This window comes from Nomascus leucogenys, chromosome 7b, assembly GCF_006542625.1.
Source record: "Nomascus leucogenys isolate Asia chromosome 7b, Asia_NLE_v1, whole genome shotgun sequence".
NCBI classification, from domain to species: Eukaryota; Metazoa; Chordata; class Mammalia; order Primates; family Hylobatidae; genus Nomascus; species Nomascus leucogenys.
Window position 1 is genome coordinate 61,700,070 of NC_044387.1, and position 21,631 is coordinate 61,721,700.

At 40.6% G+C, this 21,631-nt stretch overlaps 1 protein-coding gene across 2 annotated transcripts in view; it reads right to left on the reverse strand.

The window, feature by feature from the left end:
- TBC1D9 (TBC1 domain family member 9) overlaps nt 1-21,183 on the reverse strand; it is a 134,680-nt gene extending 113,497 nt beyond the window's left edge. Inside the window, exons 1-2 of one of the 2 annotated variants that reach the window (XM_030816182.1) lie at nt 20,717-20,777; nt 15,799-15,862 (exon numbers count right to left, since the gene is read on the reverse strand). Coding sequence is in view for 1 of the 2 variants with exons in the window: in XM_003257743.3 (XP_003257791.1) it covers nt 20,717-20,846 (130 nt within the window). In the remaining variant the exon portion in view is untranslated. Of the gene's footprint in view, nt 1-15,798; nt 15,863-20,716 lie in introns of both variants that reach the window. The other variant, XM_003257743.3, reaches the window with a different exon arrangement.
- Between the last annotated feature and the right edge of the window lie 448 nt (nt 21,184-21,631).

Below are 21,631 nucleotides of genomic sequence, written 5' to 3' on the forward strand. Positions count from 1 at the left end.
TCTCTTTGACATTTATATTCTGTTTGAAAGACATTCCTAAGGCCCTTTGAAAGATGATTAACCCTAAAGAAACTGCCTACATTTACTAAGCTTTTTGAAAATACTATCGCCCATTCTGCACAACCATTATGGGCTCTCTAAGACAAAGATCTGGCTGGTGAATAAGAGTGAAAAAAAAAAAGGTATTTATCTAAGGACTTTATAAAATCTTGTGTTCATCTAAACTTTAATGAAATGGGTTATAGGCACATCAGAAATAAAAATCTGCAAGTGACTTTTATAAGCACATATATCAGCTGGGCATGGTAGCTCATGCCTGTAATTTCAATACTTTGGGACATAGAGGCAGGAGGATCACTTGAGCACAAGAGTTGGAGACTAGCCTGGGCAACACAGTGAGACCCATCTCTACTAAAAATCACAAAAAATTAGCCGGGCATCATGTATGTGTCTGTAGTCCCAGCTACCTGTGGACTGAGGCAGGAGAATCACTTAAGCCCAGGAGTTCAAGGCTGCAGTGAGCTATAATTGCACCACTGCACTCCAGCCCAGATGACAGAGCAAAACCCTGTCTTAAATAAGTAAATAAAAATAAAAGTGCACATGTCAAAGTTTAGTACAGTTATTGCACAGTGAATAGCAAGACCTACTGTGGCGTACAATAATATCCAATTGTGCACGGTCCCTGTGACAAACTGAAATGACAGCAACAACAAGAGATAAGAGCTGTCTTTTGCTAGACAACCAGAGTGTTTACTGGCACTAAGAAAGGGGGGATGGATCACAACTCATTATACATATTTCTATCAAGGATACAACCTAAGCTACTTGTGTTGTAAAAAAGTTACTGAGTGCTTTTCTGGGCAAACACACCCTGAAACTGGAATGATACTGAAAAGATTAGCAGGCTTCTGAAAAATAATGACCCACAAATTTATGAATCATTTACAAAAAGAAAGCTACATGATACTTCCCTAGAATATACCATGAAGCTGAGGTTGTCAGGAAGGAAAATTGGGTTTTATTAGGGAGAGAGTGAGGGGGAAGGAGACAGTGGGCTCAGAGGAACAGGTGAGAGCAGATAAACAGATTAAAGTCAAAGGGCATCTGGACACGATGGCTCACATCTGTAATCCCAGCACTTTGGGAGGCCAAGGTGGGCAGATCACTTGAGGTCAGGAGTTTGAGACCAGCCTGGCCAACACAGTGAAACCCCATCTCTACTAAAAATACAAAAATTAGTTGGGCATGGTGGTACGTGCCTGTAATCTCAGCTACTTGGGAGTTTGAGACGGGACAATTGCTTGAACCTGGGAGGCAGAGGTGCAGTGAGCCAAGATCATGCCGCTGTACTCCACCCTGGATGACGGAGTGAGACCGTATTTCAAAAAATAAATAAATAAATAAAATAAAGTCAAAGGGCAAATGGCACCCTCTTCCTAAAGATCAGTGGTTACACTCAAGCAGAGCCATATTTGAGAAACTAGAGGTGACCCCACTGCAAAACAGAGACCAGGAAGAAAGAGGGGTTTGCAGTTCTTATGATGAAGATTAGCCTCCTGACAGTTAAGTAGAGCAGAGTATGATCTGTAGGGTTAGCCATGCTATTCAATCAGAACTGTACAATGATTAGGCTGAGAGCTGAATTGTAGAGTGCAAAAAGGAAATGCCAACACACTGTGCTGTATCTGGACCCCACTCTTCTCTCCATTCCCCTGTGGGGAAGCAGAACTAGCAAGAGGCAACCAGTGGAGTCACTTGTCAGAACTGCATGCTCTTTATCGGCGGTCTCCAATCTTTTTGGCACCAGGGAGCAGTTTTGTGGAAGGCAATTTTTCCATGGCCAAGGGTATGGGGGCAGCAGGGGTGGGGATGGTTTCGGGATGAACCTGTTCCACCTCTGATCCTCAGGCATTAGATTCTCATAAGGAGCCCACAATCTAGATCCCTTGCAGTGCACAGTAGGGTTGGCACTATTAGAATCTAATGCTGCTGCTGATCTGACAGGAGGCAGAGCTCAGGAAGTAATGTTCACCTTCCTGAGTACTGGACTGCGGCTTGGGGTTTGGGGACCCCTACTCTACATTACAGAGAATCCTAGTGAGGGGCCCCTGAATGGAAGATCTGCAGGAAGAGGGACAGCCAGGGCAACATCAGTTCCTAGATTAAGAAAAGGCCCTCCATTTTCTTATTCCATGCCCTGTTGCCTCTCTCCCTCTGTTCTCTGTCTATTTCTGCCTGAATCGCTCTCTCTCCCCGCACCCTCCGTTCTCTCTCTCTCCCACATACACACACACACACACACACACACACTCACACTCACATCCGTAGGGTCTTCCCCACAATAAGAAACTAAAAGCTGTGGTTGAAGGGCTCCACATCTGGGTACCAGGATAAGAGTAAGAGAGAAGCACTAACATGTTTATCATTTTGTAGTCACAGACAGTGATACATTCCTACTGTTTAAACAATATATAGTGAACTGAACATTTTCAACTGGTTGAAAGGCTAAAAGAATTTCATGGAAATGATGTAAGATGTCTTACAATTTATAGTAATCCTGCTGCAAGCACAATACTAAATCCCTGAAAATCGCTTTGGTGGAAAATTTGGAGTTGAGGAATGTCAGACATTAGGATATCAGCTCTTAATTCTTTGATTCACAATCTAATTTAAGAAGCTGATAAAAAGTGGAACCTCAGTTTCAGAAAAATACACCTTCACAGTTAATTCCACCATCTTGTATATAATTTCAGATTATTCAAGGACCTCCCGAAATTGCTACCAGTTTCAAGTACTGCTAAAAGAAAAAATAGATTTGGGAGCCAAGGTTGTAATGATCCTACGAAAACTTTAATAATAGTTTTATGTCCACAAGGAAAAATAAACAGATATTAAACAAAGAAAATCTTTAAGACATTTAACACAAATTACATTAATGAAAATCAATATGGTATGTCAAACTTGCATTTCTGCTCTCTTGTTCTCTAGAAACTATGAACGGAAAATCTTGGGACCTCAAACTCACTATGCCGAAAGGGGGAAGTTAGGCTTGGGAACTGAATCATGCAAAAACTGCCTTCCTTTTGTTCCCAAACAGATAGTTGTAGTTTCACATGCTTACTTTATCTTATGTAAAAATGTGGATTTGCTGAGCATGAGATGAATGCATAATTGACCCCCCTTTCTTTTCACATGTAAAATGCAGATTCATTGAGGACTAATCAGAGCCTCCTAAGAATGTAACCACTTGCCTCATTGCCTACCTCTCTCTCCCTTTTTACTCCCTTTTTCCTCCCCTCCTTCTTGCTCTTTCCCCTTTAAATATTGAAATTCCCAAAACCGTCTTTGGAAAAAGCACAGCACACAGATCCTACTGTGACTTGTGTTTCCTTTTCCCTGGTATATCCTCAACCTTGGCAAAATAAACCTTTAAATTGAGATCTGTTTTAGACACTTTTTGGTTTACAAAACTTTTTGAGAGTGACCACCCTCACAACAAGCATGAATATTTGTCTTTTTTGTTGAACATTCATACAAACAAGTCTTTCCCTTGTCTAGTCTTCCAGTCAAATGTCCAATGCCCTCTTAATTTTATATCATGGAATGGCTCTATATTGTGGTCCCAAAGACAGCTGGACTTAGAAGCCTTAAAATGGGGAAAGATTGGAAAACCTTTTTGAGAAAATCCACATAGTTTTCACACTTCCCCCTGGCATACAGTTATATAACTATAATCCATGACAACCAATAGCCAATGACATCAAAACACGGGAGAAGGGAGAAGGTACAGCCTCACTCTACTAGCTCCCTCATTTCCACACTCGACTAATTTTTTTTTTTTTTTTGAGACGGAGTTTCGCTCTTGTTGCCCAGGCTGGAGTGCAATGGTGCCATCTCGGCTTACCACAACCTCCGCCTTCTGGATTCAAGTGATTCTCCTGCCTCAGCCTCCCAAGTTGCTGGGATTACAGGCGTGTGCCACCATGCCCAGCTAACTTTGTATTATTAGTAGAGACGGGGTATCTCCATGTTGGTCAGGCTGGTCTCAAACTCCCGACCTCAGGTGATCTGCCCACCTCCCAAAGTGCTGGGGTTACAGGCTGAGCCACCTGGCTCAAAACTGAATTTTTAAGACTGGAACCCACTTTGCCCCAGTTTCCTTTAGCTTTCTAAAGGATGCATTGTAAGATCATCTTCCTCCCTCCTTTTGTAAAAATAATCTCCCATTTTAATCCTTTTCTCTTTCTAAACTCAGTCAAAAATGAGTACAAATCCAAGCTCTGCCTATGCTACCAGGGTTTCCTCAGGTAAATACTTTTCTGAGAACTCAGTTTCCTCATATATAAAGGGGAATAATATCTAACCTACAAGGTTGTTATGATAATTAAATTAGAGACTGAAAAAGTTCTCAGCAGGATGCCTGGATCACAGATTTTTGGCAAATTTTAGCTCCTCTGTCTATATATTGTCTATGCTAATTATAAAATGAATTTTTAAAAATTCATTTGTACATACTACCAAAATGTAGAATTTTCCCTATTAAGAGGCATTAAAGCTGGGCACAGCGGTACATGCCTATAGTCCCAGCTACTAGGGAAGCTGAGGAAGGGAGGATCGCTTGAGGCCAGGAGTTCAAGATCAGCCTAGGCAATAATAAGACCTATCATATTAAAAAAAAATTTTTTTTTGACAGAAGCATTAAAAGTAATCTAGAAGAAACAGAATTAGATAAACAAGAGTTCCCTTTTGTTTGTTCAGTGTAAACAGAGATCAAATCCTTAATGTTCTGCTTGATCTTCACTCTAGCAAGTATCTGCCCAGCAAGCCTTAGAATAATGGAGCTGAAAAGGTAGGAGTGCAGGTACAGTCATGGGTGTGCATTTCTGACATCACCTCATGGATCTTCATCTAGTTTTGTGCTCCTTGGACCCAGATATAAAGTAAAAGAGTTGATTTTAGGCCCCTGATTAATAATCTCTAGACCCCGGAACTTCGGTCCAGAGACTGAGTCATACAACAGGCCTCTTCCAAATGGGTAGCTGTTCCTAACACTATGTATCAGCCAGGTTCCCATGGAAAGGTAAAAGGCCTCAGGCATCTGCTGAAGGACTGCCCTAAAAGATCTTTAATAAGTAAATTCTTTTCTGGACTTCCATAAACAGGGACAGACAATTTTAACTTGAGGTCAACAATCTAAGTCTAGCTCCTAAAACGAAAGTGTTTTCCACACCAATAATATCCAATCACAGTCTTATCTTCTTGGGTGCAGGAGAAAGACAAGGTTCATTTCCTCCACCTACCCAGAGAGGGTCTACATAATGAACTCCCCCTTTACTTGCTTTTTCTCTTCAAACATTCACCTTATCTTACGTAAAATGTAGGTTCACTGGGCACTAACTAAAGTGTCCCAGGAATGTAACTATTGCCTTACATCATACCTTACCCTCTTCCTACATGCCTTCCCCTGCTTTAAGGAAATGTATAAATATTAAACCTCTGGAAAACCTCTTTGGAAAAACAGCCACAGATGTGTCTGTGCTAGTGTTTTTCCCAGACATGCCCTAAAGCTGGCTTAATAAATATAGAGGAGTGAGACTTATACCTCAATCACTCATTTTGGTTGTCAATTTCATCCAAATGAAAGTTCCTAACTTAGATCTCCAGTGAAGAGTTAGAGGAAAATCTTAATGGATTTCCTGAGTGGATCTCACAGCCAAACCTAGCAATCCGATGTTCCCTGAAAGAATATGTAAACAACCTATAAACCAAAAATAAAATTCTAAGCCCTGCAGCCAACTGAATGGACCTCTCCTCTCAGCCAAGGGACTTCAAAAGTAAACTGAAAAACTAGTTCAGGCCATGGTGGGAAGAATGGGGGGGGTGGGGTGGTGGGGGCTGTCAGACATACCTCATAATCTCCTCCCTTTGGAATTCCAGAAAAACTGACCAGCATTAACATTAAAACAGAGATCTTAAGACTTACAAAACAGATTCTTTGTAGCAAGAAGATACCAAACTCCAACGTGACTCTAGTATAGCATTACATGAGAAATAGCAGGCCCTAAAGAAAGAAATTGAAGTATTTTACCCCAAAATATATTTCTTTGACATATTTAAAGTGGCCCTGCAAAGCTATCTCTTGTGGGAGAAATCTACATTTTGTAGAGAATCCCTTTCCCTTTCCAAGTCTTCTCTGGATCCAGGAGAGATTTAATTAAGAATCTAGCACCTTTTAAGATCTGATCAGAGACATTTATCAGGCCAGGTGTGGTGCCTCACGCCTGTAATCCCAGCAATTTGGGAGGCTGAGACAGGCTGATTGCTTGAGCTCAGGAATTCAAGACCAGACTGGGCAACGTGGTGAAACCCCGTCTGTACAAAAAAATATAAAAATTAGCTGGGTGTAGTGGCATATGCCTGTAGTCCCAGCTACTTGAGAGGCTGAAGTGGGAGTATGGCTTGAGTCCAGGAGGCAGAGGTTGCAGTGAGCAGAGATCATGCCACTGCACTCTAGCCTAGGCGACAGAGCCAGACCCTGTCCAGATAAAAAAACAAACAAACAAAAAAAACCAGACATTTACCATCTTTTTCTCTAAAGCCTACTATCTGGAGGCTTCATCTACATAATAAAAATCTTGATCTCCACAACCCCTTATCTTAACCCAGAAACTCCTTTCTATTGATTCCAAGTCTTTAGACAATAACTTAACTCTTCCAATCAATTGTCAATCAGAAAATCTTTGAATCCACATATGACCTGGAAGCCCCCTCCCTTTTGAGTTGTCCTACCTTTCCAGACCAAACCAATGTACACCTTACATGCATTGGTTCATGTCTGCCTGTAACTTGTGCCCCTAAAATGTACAAAATCAAGCTATAACCCAATGACCCCAGGCACATGTTCTCAGGACCTCCAGAGGCTGTGTCATGGGTCATGGTCTTCACATTTGGCTCAATAAATCTCCTTAAATATTTTACAGAGTTTGGATTTTTTCATCAACAAAGCTAACAGCAAAACTGTGACATGCCATTTGAAATCAACTAGAAGCCAGTGGCAATTGCAGAACACCTTAAAAATGACTCTCCGGGTGGCTCACACCTATAATCCCAGCACTTTGGGAGGCTGAGGCAGGTGGATTATGAGGTCAGGAGTTTGAGATCAGCCTGGCCAATACGGTGAAACCCCGTCTCTACTAAAAATACAAAAATTAGCCAAGCGTGGTGGTGGGCACCTGCAGTCTCAGCTACTCAGGAGGCTGAGGCAGGCTAATAGCTTGAACCTGGGAGGCAGAGGTTGCAGTGAGCCGAGATTGCACCACTGCACTCCAGCCTGGGCAACAGAGTGAGACTCCGTCTCAAAAAAAAAAAAAAAAAAAAAGACTGACTCATCCACTGGGCTTTTTAGAATGCACATCTGACAAGAAAAGAAAACAAAGAAGAGCAGAAGGTGGGTTATTGACTTCTTCACAGTTCTCTAGTTTCACTAGTAGAGGATGTTTTCAAATTACAAATTCCTCATAACTATACATACACACACTCCCCACAAACCCCCAAAGAGAAAAGGTGACCCCTCCTCCTGTCTCTCCCACTCCATTCCTCTCCCTGGTGATTCCAGTTTGCCATTCTCAGAGAGGACTATTTGTGCAAGAAGGAGACAGAAGAGAAAAGAGAGAAGAAAGAAGGTGCAGGGGCAGGGGAGAGAGGAGCAGGAGGAGGAGAAGAAAGAGAAAGAAAGAAACTACCTTTTACTGGTAGAGCTTTCAAAATGTACATATAGTATCAGGAAGGGAGGAAAAGGAAGGGAAGGAAGGGGAGAGAAAGGAAGGGATGGAGGGAGGGAGGAAGGAAGAAAGGAAGGAGGAAAGGACAGATGGAAGGAGTTATGTAGAAACAATTTAAGGTTGCTGATCAAAAATTATCTTCTCCAAAAAGCCTGAGTATTTGACTCAATGTTGTCAAGCTGCCTAAATATCAGACATCCATTTGCTTTAACAGCATCCTTCAGAAAATGTAATGTCTCTGTAAACTGCAGAACTCTTCCATTACTCACACATTGCTGTGAATTAGAGCCAGTTGCCTCCTAATACCTACATGAGATCATCACCAAGCGAGGACAATAATGGGACAATCATCTATGAATGGTTCTTTATGTTTCTTGTATTTTACATAACTTACCTCAGGTTCTTCATAACGGGTGCTAAAAGGTTATTAAGCCACATTTTAAATAAGGGAATTAAGCTCAGAAAGGAAGAGAAATTTTGCAAATCACATGTCCAACAGGTGGAGCTGTGATCTGAATCCAGTTGTCTGCTTACTAAGTGAAGGACTAAAGAGTAGAAGTCAGTGAGGGAGGTAGAGAACACAAAGATGCTATGCAAAGAGCCACCCTCAGGGCTTTTGTCTGTGGCATTCCCTGCACACTGCTGTGCCATGAAGCAGGCATGGGCTCCCACCTCCAAGACTCAGAACTCAAGGTGGTACCTACCACAGCTATTGGCATTATAAGCTGCCTAGGTCCAAATAATTACAAATCCTGTTCTGTGCATAACTACAAAACAGGCTTTTGTGGTCAGACCTGGGAACCATATCACAATTCACAATCTGACTCTTCATAAAGTGGGTCCTCTCTGTGCGTGAGGATGGCAAAGCAGAAAGGATATGCAGTGTCCCTAGAGCAGCAAGTCTGCCTCAACCTTTCAAATTTCTCAAATTTCTAGAAGGAAGCTTGGAGTAAATTTTTTCTTGCCTAGTTTCTGTGGCCAGTTTACAAACACCCAGAAGTTGTTAAATGTCATGTCAAATCCTGCACAAATTATATGCATTCATTCCCACGGTTTCTTCGTAGAATAAGGCAGTCTCAAGACAAATTGGTATGGACAATAGAATTCTGTGAACAAAATTATCTTAAAGTTGATAATAATTAATGGGATGGAGGTGTGGGGATTCATGGAACAAGCAAGCAAAATCTGCTTTTGTCTAGTCATACTTCCTGTCAGCAGCATTTTCCTATTAATAATATGTAAGTATTATGAGCCAACTCCACACACAGCTATAGACTACTGCCCACCCCAACACATAGAAGTCACCAACATAAACCAAAAATAAAATTCTGACCCCCCAACTGACTGAAAGGACCCTTTCTCTCAGCCAAGGGAATTTCAAAGAAACCAAAAAACTAGTTCAGGCCATGATGGGAAGGTAGGTTTTCAGACATGCTTCATTATACCCTTCTCCCGTTCAAATTCAGGCACAACTGACCAGCATTAACATTAAAACAGAGATCAGGTCGTTTTTCTAATCCTAAAGAGATTAGCTAGATGTCCAGCACCTTTTAAAGGTCTGAGTAGAAAACACTTGCCATCTATTGCCACTAAGAGCATCCACCTGTGAGACCTCATCTACGTAAGAGCCTTGGGGCCCTGGCTGTGGCTCACACCTGTAATCCCAGCAATTTAGGAGACCAAGGTGGGTGGATCACCTGAGGTCAGGAGTTTGAGACCAGCTTGACTAACATAGTGAAACTCCGTCTCTACTAAAAATACAAAATTAGCTGGGTGTGGTGGCACACACCTGTAGTCCCAGCTACTTCGGAGGCTGAGACAGGAGAATCGCTTGAACCTGGGAGATAGAGATTGCAGTAAGCTGAAATCTTGCCACTGCACTCCAGCCTGGGTGACAGAACAAGAGTGTTTAAAAAAAAAAAAAAAAAAAAAAGAATCTCGGTCTTCATAACCCCTTATCTTTACTCAGTCACTCCTTTCTATTCACAGCTCCTATCTTAACCCAGTCACTCTTTTCTATTGATTCCAGGTCTATAGATAATAACTCTTTAAACCAATTGCCCATCAGAAAATCTTTGAATCCACCTGTTACCTGGAAGCCCCCACCTCTTCGAGTAGTCCTGTCTGCCCAGACAAAACCAACGTACACCTTACATATACTGATGTCTTATGTCCATCCCCCTAAAAAGTATAAATCCAAGCTATAACCCAGCCACCTTGGACACATGTTCTCAAGACCTCTTTAGAATGTGCCTTGGACCATAGTCACTCATATTTGGCTCGGAATAAACTTCTTTAAATATTTTACAGAGTTTGATTCTTTTCATTGACACCAGTTATAACATTAGGTTCCATTAGGAGCTAACATAAATTTTAACTGCTTTTATATTACAGTTGACCTTTAAACAACATGGGTTTGAACAGCCTGGATCTACTCACACAGGGATTTTCTTCAGCCTCTGCCACCTAAGACAGCAATACCAACCTCTCCAACTCCTCTTCCTCAGCCTACTCAACCTCGTGAAGATGATGAGGAAAAAAACCTTTATGATGAACGACTTCCATTTAATGAATAGTAAATACACTTTCTTTTCCTTAGGATTTTCTTAATACTTGCTTTTCTAGTTTACTTTATGATAAGAAATGCAGTATATAAGACATATAACAAAAAATATGTGTAATCAACTGTTAATGTTATCAGCAAGACTTCCGGTCAACAGTAGGTTATTAGTAGTTAAGTTTTGGGGGAGTCAAAAATTATACACAGATTTTTGACTGCATGGGGGATTGGCATCCCTAACCCCTGAGTTGTTCAAGAGTCAACTGTATAAATAAATACACAAACACTACTAGTTGCAACTTTACTAATACAGTACTTACAAGCTGGCAAGATGAAAGCATTTATCCTAAAAACATACACCTCCTAACCAGTCAGAGCTTCATGAATATCACTTTGTTATTTCTCATACATCTCTGGGAATTATTTGGTTGTTTGATTATAAAATGGAAAGTCTCCCTAGTCGTGGAGGTCTCCACTGAATGCACTATGTCAAATTCCTGGACAGTCCAATGCTCTAACTCAGATGGAACAATTTGATATGGACTTAATTAGTCTGCACTCTTATCATCTCCATGCCTATGTTCTTAAATCTCCCGAATTTGTTCACCCAGGTTTCATCTCAAGGTTAATAATGTGACCCAACAAAAACTGGCTTTTTCTTTCTTTTACATCTTTGTAAAGTTCAGCGCCCTAAACATAGTTGATACACAAACACATTTCTGAGAGAACAGCTTACTGAAGAAATCACACATTTGATTTTGTATAACAAGAAACTGTCTCCATCTCTTGAGATATTTTAACTTGAAGCCCCTATGTTCTAATTCACCTGAGATCCATTACACTCCTAAAATTGCATGCAATTTTTTGGAGTGCTTTCATTTTTCTCAAGGTAGAGTCCATAGCTTTTATTAGATTTTCAAATAGGGGGTGGTTATAAGAGGAGAATAAGATTAATATACACCATTATAATTAATCTATTAGTCCATTTTCACGCTACTGATAAAGACATATCTGAGAGGGGGCAATTTACAAAATACTGAGGTTAAATTGACTCACAGTTCCACATGGCTGGAGAGGCCTCATAATCATGGTGGAAGATGAAGGAAGAGCAAAGGGACGCCTCATATGGCGTCCAGCAAAGAGAGAAATAAGAGCCAAGTGAAAGGGGTTTCCCCATATAAAGCCATCAGATCTCGTGAGACTTATTCTCTACCACGAGAACAGTATGGGGGAAACCGCCCCCATGATTCAATTATTTCCTTTGCGTCCCTCCCACTCAAGTGAAAATCATGGGAACTGCAATTCAAGATGAGATTTGAGTGGGGACATAGCCAAAGCATATCAGTCTTGTAAAGAATACTAAATAGGCTGGGCACAGTGGCTCATGCCTATAATCCTAGCACTTTGGGAGGCGGAGGCAGGAGGACTGCCTAAGCTCAGGATTTTGAAACCAGCCTGGGCAATATAGTGAGACCCCATCTCTATTAAATAAAAATAAATAAATAAATAAATAAATGCATATAAAGAAGAATACTAAATAGGCTGGATGTGGTGGCTCATGCCTGTAATCCCAGCACTTTGGGAGGCCTAAATGGGCATATCATCTGAGGTCAGAAGTTTGAGACTGGCCTGGCCAACGTGGTGAAACCCCTCCTCTACTAAAAAAATACAAACAAAATTAGCTGGGCATGGTGGCATGCACCTGTAGTCCTAGCTGCTTGGGAGGCTAAGGTAGGAGAATCACTTGAACTCAGGAGGTGGAGGTTGCAGTGAGCCAAGAGTGTGCCACTGCACTCCAGCCTGGATGACAGAGAGAGATTTTGTGTCAAAAAAAAAAAGAATAATAAATACAAAATCAAATAGGCTCGCACTTATTAGGTGTGGGACCTAGGGTAAATCACTCAATCTCTTTCAGGCCTTAGTTTCCTTTTCTACATACTGAGGATAATAATAGCATCTACCTTATAATATCAGATAAGATAATCCATACCAATATCAACTAATCAGGACAACTATACAAACTGGACAAAATATATTTTAAAATATCAAAAAATTAAAAAGCGACAAGTTACCATACCTGAAGAAAAGACAGGCTCCAAGGGGGAGAGCTCTATATTTTAGAGTAACAATTATTTTGGGAGGCAGGTGCCCCTTCCATAAGGGGCTGCTGAGTAAGCTGAGAGTCTGGATGTGCTTTTAACAGAATCCTGGACTGGGGGGACCAGGATAGGAGTTAGTACCACCAAAGAGGTAGGGCAGCTAATGATGCCACCCTTTCCTCTTTGGGTTGGGACGATGGAGGGCTATGACCTAATATAACTGTAAATCCTAAGTAGGCAAATACACTCAAGTCAGAGCTCAGCTTGAAAATATATCAGTACCAAAAATTAGTGATTTTAGTTTGCAACTGGCAGAAAAAATTTTTCTCATAGAAAATAACATCTTCTCCTTCAGATTAGTTTCACAAACTAGAAGTACAAGGTCCAGTTCACAATCAAAAGTAGCCAGACATAAAAAATGACATCAGAGCATGAATGAAAACTAGGAGAAAAAACAGACAACAGAACAGGCTTAAAAGCTCGAGATATTTAAGTTAATTGAGGCCTTACAAGAACCATACTTGCTCAAGAGACAGAAAATAAGATTGAGAATTGTAACAACTGAAAATTAGACAATGAACCAAACAGGAATTTTTGATTTAAAAAAAATTAAAAGTGGTTGGGCTGAACAGATTAAATATAGTTAAGGAGATAGTTATTAACTTGGAACAGAGATCAGAAAAAAGTAGCCAAAATGAAGTAAAACTTAAAAGGTAACAGACATAGAAGATACGATGAGATGTCTAACATACATGTAATTGGAGTGCCAGAAAGAGAGATGAGGGGATGAAGGAAAGGCCATATTTGGAGACAGTGGATGAGAAGTTTACAAAACCAAGGAAAGACATATTAAAGAACACCTACTACTCCTAAGCAGGATTTTTAAACATCACAAATTATCTAGATCATATTAAAACTGCAGAAGACCAAAGTCAAAAAGAAAACCCTAAAAGCAGTTAGAGAAAAAAGACATATTACTTACAAAAGAACAACAATTCAGAGTGATAGTTTACCTCAAAAGAAACGATGTCTCAACCATGCTTAAAACATATTAAGTGCCAACCATTCAAAACAAAAATATCCTTCAAGAAAGAAAGCATAATGAAGACATTTGGAGACAAACAAAAACTGAGAAAAGCTGTCACAAGCAGGTCCTCGCTAAAGGAAAGAGTAAATGATGTTTTTTCTGGCAGTGAAAAACGGATTCCAGAAAAACGGTCAGAGAGGGAAGAAGAAAGTAAAACAAAAATGGTAAACACGTAGAGATCCAACTGAATACAGACTTTAAAAATAGTAATAACTGCATGTCCTTGGGTTGAAAATATGTTAAGAATTAAAATATACTATTACAACACAAATGGTATGTAAATTGGGGGTGGGGAGTTAAAGTAGTCCATGGACTTTGCAATATATAGAAAAGATTTAACGTGTCAATTTAAAAAATAAAAAATAATGGCCAGGTGCAGTGACTGACGCCTCTAATCTCAGCAATTTGGGAGGCTGAGGTGGGAGACTCACTTGAAGCCAGGAGTTTGAGACCAGCCTGGGCAACACAGTGAGACCCTGGCTTTCCTTTAAAAAAATAAAAGGTAAAAAAAAAAGTACTGGTTAACAATATAATTTGATGAGTCAAAATGCATATCTAATGTCCAGAATAACCACTAAAAGAATAATAAAATGAATATAAAACTTCTAGATAATAAAGTCTAAAAAAGTGTAACTTATAAAGAATTATTCCCATATGCCACCAAAAAGCAAGGAAGGCAAAATAAAAAGAACACAAGGTAGCTAGAAAAAGTATAAAGCACTTAATAAAAGAGCAGATTTAAATCCAAGTCACATGGACATTAACTAAATAATACAATTAAGAGTCAAAAATTTTCAAAATTGAGTAAGAAAAAAGTCAATTGCCCGGGTATGGGGACTCACACTTGTAATTCCAGCACTTTGAGAGGCCAAGGTAGGGGAATTGGTTTAGGCCAGGAGTTTGAGACCAGCCTGGCCAATATAGTAAGACGCTGTCTCTATTTATAAAAAACAATTAAATTAAACATTATAAAAAGGAAATAAATCAACTATCTGCTATTTATAAAAGACATCTAAAACATAAGGATACAGAAGAGTTGAAAGTAAAAGTATGAAAAAGAGATACCATAAAAATAATAACCAAATAAATCTATTCTAACCATAAGAATGAGACAAAAGCAATTCTGGAAATATATGTGAATATTTCATAATGATAAAATGCTCAATTCACCAGGAATATATTACAATTATAATGCTATATTATTAGGATTGTTTTATAAATGCAAGTTCAGGTAAACACTTGAAAATCAGTTACTATAAGTTACCACACTAACAGGATAAAAGAAAAATCACTATTACATTGATAAAAATGGAAAAGCATTTCTTAAAAATTCAGCATCCAAATATAATCAAAAACTCTTGGCAAACTAGGAATATGAACTCCTCAAAATAAAATAAAATGAAAACAGGCAAGGAGAACAAAAATTTAAAAAAAAGAAAGAAAAAATTTTACAAAAATCACCATACTTAACAATGAACAAATGTTGAAAGCCTTTAAGACCTGGGAAGGGATAAGAGAATGTACAATTGCCACATCAATTCATAATTGTATATGAGGTCCTAGCCTGTCAAGAAAGGCAAAGACAATTTTTAAAAGCATAAGAATTAAAAAAGAAATAAACTGTCAATATTAGCAGATGATATGGTTGTGTAGGCAGGAAATAAAAAGAAGAATTTACAGATAAATTACTACAATTCATTTCTTAAGTTAGCTACATTCTGGATACAGGTGAATATATAAAACAACTGTATTTCTACATCCCAGTAAAAAAGAAACAGAAAATGAAATTTTAAAAAGACATAATATACAAGAGTAAAAAAATATGAAATACCTAGGAATAAATATAATAAATGAAGCTTAAAACCTCTACACAGAAAACTATAAAACATTGAGAAAAAATTTTAAAGATCTAAATAAATAAAGGAATATACCATGTTCATGGACCAGAAGACTTGATACTATAAAGGTAAAAATTTTGCCCAAATTTATTTACAGACTCAATGTAATGTCAATCAAAATCTCAATAGTTTTAACATCTTTGTTGCTGCTGTTGTTTTGTTTTGGTGAGACTTTGCAAGCTGATTCTAAAATACAGATGGGTCCAACTTACAATGGTTCGACCTACAAATTTTTTTTTTACTTCATAATGATGCGGAAGCTATACAAATTCGGTTTGCTCCTTGACTTACAATAAGGTCACATCTGGATAAACTCACTGTAAATTGAGGATATTTTAAGTTAAAAAATGCATCAATATTTTCAACTTACTGAAACATAACTCCACTGTAAGTAGAGGAGCATCTGTATTGTGCTCAAAGAATAGTCAAGAAACCTGTAGAGAACAAAGAACAAGATAACAGAACTTGATCTACTGCATATAAACTCGTATGATAAAAGCACAGTACACAATTGCCTATGTAACAAATCTGTGCATGTAACCCCTAAATCTAAAAGAAAATTAAAATAAAATAAAACTACAGTGTGGTGTTGGTGCAAGAATATACTAATAAACAAAAGAAATAGACTAGAAAACCCAAAACAGACCCACACACATATGGGTACTTGATTTATGACAAACATAGCTCTACAGAACAGTGAAGACGGAATAGCCTTCCCAATAAATCATGCTGGGGCAAATGAATGTCCACAAAAAATTTAAAATACAATACCTAACCCCTACTTCACACAATATGCAAAAATTAATTCCCAGTGATCTGTACATGTTAAGGTGGGAGTTAAAACTGTTACATTTCTAGAATATAGAAGAATGTCTTTATAACCACAGAGCAGGAAAAGACTTATTGAACAGACCACAATAAAATATTAACCATAAAGGAAATGGTATTTAAAAGGAAATGGTATCGAAAAAGGACTTAAGGAATTTTAAAAATTAAGAATCTCTGTTCATCCTTTACAGAGTAAATAGGTAAGGAACAAATGAAGATTTTGCCACACGTGTGTAACAGTAGGCTTATACCCAGAACATATTTTTTAAATTTCTACAAGTTAGTAAGAAAAAGGACAATCCAGTCGAAAAATGAACAAGAGACTTGAACAATCATATCTCAAAATATTCCAACTGGCTAACAAACATATGGAAAAATGCTCAACTTCATCAGTCAGGAAAAAGCAAATTAACCCTGCAATGTGATATTACTCCAAAACCCCAACAATGGCTAAAATTACAAAGACTGACAGTGTTGACAAGGATACATGACAGAACAAGGGAAACTTCCATATGGTGCTGGTGGGAGTATATTGGTACAACTACTTTGGAAAACTGGTATCATCTACTGAAATTGATAATACATTATGAGCTAGCAATTCCTCTCCTGTTTATAGAGCAAATAGAAACGTATGCCCACAGGCACCAAGAAACATGCCCCAAAATGACCACAGCCACATTATCCATAATGCCCCCAAATGGACCATCCAATGGGCCACCAACAATACAGTTGATAAAGAGATGAATAAATTGTGGTATACTCATAATTTTCTACACAGAACAGAAAAATGAATGAATTACAATCACCAGCAACAAAATGAATATCACATACACAAGGCTGAGCAAAAGAATCCAGACATAAACGAATATATACTCTATAATTCCATTTCATTTCTTGCTTAAAAAAAAAAAGCAAAACCAAAATATAGTGTTTAGGGATATGTTCTTTGGAAAAACTATAAAGAAAATCAAGGAAGTGTTTACAAAAAAACATGAGGATAGTCTTTATCTTTGGGGTAGGTGACAATGATTGGCTGAGAATCACAAGGGGGCTTTTGGCACATTAGCAGTGTTCTGTATTTTTTATCCTGGTGTTCTATTTTTTTTATCCTGGTGTTGGTTGCCAAGTGTTCACTTTGTAGTAGATCACTGCACTTTGCATCTGATTTCTGTAATTTTATGTATATGCATGAAATCTCAGTCAAAGGGGGTTAAATAAATCAATCAAATGCATCCACAATGGAAGACTTCATTGCACGAATGCCTATACATGTTGCTTGGAATCAGGAACCTAGAATATCTTAATTTTTAAAAAATGTTAAATGTCCTCAACTTTGACCCATTGTTTTTTATAGCTTTCTGTGCTAATCTTTCCAAGCTCCCTGATGACCATACTTTGAGAGCACTCCTGGCCAGTTCACACTGAGCAAGTTTCCCTACTCATCTGTCATCTATTTGCTGGGTGTATGTACACTGATGCAGATAATGTATATTATGTAAAGGTCTTGAGATCTTTCAGAAAATCTCCAACAGCTGATACCTAACACTTACTCTTCCCTCCTCTCCTCACAGGCAGATCTTTTTCTTTCTTCAGTTCTAAGCTCAAGGGTCACTTCCTCAAGGAATCTTTCCTTTGCCTCCACCTCCAAGACCCCATCACTTAACTGGGACTAACAAACATCATGTTCCTCTTCTTACGATATTTGTTCTGATCATTCTCAGTTTGCCCCCATCCATCCCTGGGAGGCTGATCCCAAGAAACTACATCACCAGGACTCTTTCCAGCTAGATTCTTTTTTTTTTTTTTTTTTTTTCCTTTTCTAGAGATAAGGTCTCACCATGTTGCCCAGTCTGGATTTGAATGCCTGGGCTCAAACAATCCTCCAGCCTCAGCCTCCCTGGCAGCTGGGACTACAGGCATATGCCACCATGCCCAGTTCCTTAGCTGGCTTCTATTGGGTTCCAGGGATGGGAGGCGGTGGCAGAAGCTGGGAGGGTGGGAGAAGAGAGAAGTCAGGGCATGTACTCCCCACTCCCTTGCTGCTATAGTCTTGTGATTTTACAAGTGGCTGCTTCTCTCCAGGCTCAAGCTCCTCTTCCCTGGCTCCAGCTCTCACAGACTCCTGAAAGTCCTGCCTCTGGTTTGCCTTACACCAGTTCAAATAACCATGCCTCTATTTTTCAAAGCTGTCTTTTCACTCCTCTGTCTTCACTTGGATTCTGTTATCTGCTGGGACTCTGTAGAGTCGCAATTTTACTTTAATTTATGTGATTATTTCATCAATACCTGTCTTCTACTAGGCTTGAGCTTCACAACATTAACACTTCTAGAAGTTGCCAACAAATATTTGTTAAATGATTTAGTGAGTTAGTGAATGAATGAACTTACATTAGAATCAGAATATACTACACATTGTATAACATTTCTAAAATGTTCCTGCTACATTTGACATGGCACCAATGTATTAGACCAAACATTTTACCTCTGTTGCTTGAAAATAGCCTTTGTTGTCATGAATATTTTTACTCATGTAAATGATTTCAATTATTCCATTAATAAGTGCAATCGCTGTGATTTCTCAATTTACAAGATGTAATTTTACCTAAGTGAAATAAGTCATTGATGACAAGATGAGATTTCAAGTGGACCGTAGTCAGTTATAGCTCTAAGAACCAGTAGGAACACAATACAAATGTTAAGCAGAAAAAGAAGGCTCTGAATCCATGAATTTTTCACATCCTATTACAAATGACACAGGTAAATGAATACTTAATGCTTACAAGGTGTAGGAGGGTTAACTGCTGAAGGAAATGTTATCTTTTTACTACAATAAATTATCTACTCTATGTTGTTGTCCTAGGCTTAAAGGACGATGTGGGCCGGGCGAGCTTGCTCACGCCTCTAATCCCAGCACTTTGGGAGGCCAAGGTGGGCGGATTATTTGAGATCAGGAGTTCAAGACCAGCCTGGCCAACATGGTGAAACCCCGTCTATTAAAAATACAAAAAAAATTAGCCGGGCGGGTTGGTGCATGCCTGTAGTCCCAGCTACTCTGGAGGCTGAGGCAGGAGAATCGCTTGAACCCGTGAGAAGGAGGTTGCAGTGAGCCGAGGTCGCGCCACTGCACTCCAGCCTGGGCGACACAGCAAGACTCCATCTCAAAAAAAACAAAAACAACAAAAAAGGGACAATGTGGGCTGATTCCAATATTAGATATGTAAATTACATATTAACATTTAGAGTTAGATAACTTCTACAAAATGAACTGGAAAATCCTGGTATCAGATCACTAGTCAGTATTTCCAGAATGGGGTCTGGAGCTCTGCAGATTTATCTTTTCTGGTAGAATCAAGATCCTTCAAACATACCAGTATACATTGTACCACATGACACTTGAATTTTAATCTTGAGAAAATTAGTTTATAAATATAATCATAAGTAAATACATATATCAAGAATCTTTATTTCATAGCACAGCATTTGAAAGCAACAATTTACCTATTGTGCAAACTCCAGGTGATATATGAGGTTGATATAAGCTCAACTCTGAGGAGGGTCAAAGTTCATCTCTTTTTTGCAGTCTCCTCCCTAGTGAAACCTCTACTATTTCTTTGGCTAACTTTTTCACTGTAAAAAGTATTCCAGTTCTGTTCATCCTAAATAACACAGAGAGGGAGAAGGTCCAATTTCTCTAGTATGGTATGAGTTCGAGATTATTTCTAATATGGCACTACTTTGGATATGGGTCTGACTGATCTTATTATCCTGAATGATATGACATGGCTTCAGCAACAATTACAATAATACCTTGAAGGAAAGGGGTTTAGGGAAGAAGTGATTGAGGAAAAATAGTTAAAATGCAGTTATACAGCCAATTATTTTTACAACTAGAACCAGAGAACTTGCTTTGCTTTATGTCTAATTAGGTGAAACAAAAAAATTCCTGTTTCCTTATTCATTCTCTTCCGTCATAACTCATATAGGAAATGACCACATGAGTTCCTTACTGATCGCTTCCCTGGAAACAAAAGAGCATTTTATACCTGATCCTGCTGTTGCCAGTAAAGAAAGTGGAGTAAAAATTAACCTTCTTCTATCCCTCTTTTCCATTTGGAAAACAATATTTTTAAGGGGGGGGAGGGGAAGGGAATGCTGCATTCAATTTATCGGGGATAATACATTCCCTCCGCCCCAGACTCACTCTTTTCCTTTCTCCTCAACATATCCACTTAAAGAGCGCTCAGTACGCTAAGGGCCCCAAAGCCTGACAGAGTCAAAAAAAGAAGCATCTCTGTCCAACCTGAACATCACGACTCTCGATGCATCGCATACAACGAGGCAGGGCGGGTCGCCCAGCCCCAGGGGACCGGGCGGCGTCTCCGGAGCCTGCAGCCCAGGGCCGCGGGCGGCGCCGCAGCGCTCCCGGCTCCCCCCCTGCAGGGATCGGCCACGGTCCTTACCTGCTAGTCCGCCGCCGCCGCCTCCATCGCCGGCGTGGCCCTTCCTCCGCTGTAGGATGAAGTATGGGTTGGCCCTCTCGGTGATCCACAGCGCGTTGGCCAGCAACACCTCCTCCGGGTTCACCCACATGGTCCTGGCCGCCGCGGGCGGGCGCACAATGGGCCCGTGGGTCGGGTCCTTCACCCACCACCGCGACAGGCGCGCACTCCTGGGCACACGCGCGCCCGCCCGCCCGTCCGCTAGGTGCGGCGGCGGCGGCAGGCGACTTCAGGGGGCGGCCCGCGGCGCCCGGGCCACAACAAAGCCCCAGCAGGCGGCCCGGGAGGACGGCGAGGACGCGGGCGCGGCAAGCAGCATCCTCCCCGCGGCGTCGCCGCCCCGCGAGAGCCCGCGGCCGCAGACGCCCGGGCCTGGCGCTCTGCAGCCCGGCTCCGGCCCAAGGCGGCGGGAGGAGCGGGAGGAGGAGGAAGAGGAGGAGGAAGGGGGCGGGAGGAGGAGGAAGTGGAATAGCTCAGTCCCGGGATCCCGCTCGGCGGCAGGCAGGGCTGCGGGCCATCCGAGCAGATTCGGCCCCGCGGTCAGGGCCAAGCTGGGCTCCGGCGCTGCTGCTCCCGCGGTGCCGACCGGAGCTCCAGAGCCCCTCCCGTCTCTACCTTCTTGAGCTCCCGAAGTCGCCGCGCCTTAACGCGCCGTGTCGGGGCCGCAGGCGCCACTAGGGAAGCCCAGCTCCCCGCTGGAAGGACGCTCCGGACACTGCGAATGAATGACGACAACGCGGCTCACTTGGAGCGGGTCCGGGTTTGCGCGGACTCGGTACCACCGCGGGCTCTGCGCGCCAAGCTGAGCAGCTGTGGCTGGCTTCGGGGGAACCTTCGGGGGAAGCTCCTGGGGACCGTGTGCCAAGCACTGGGCCC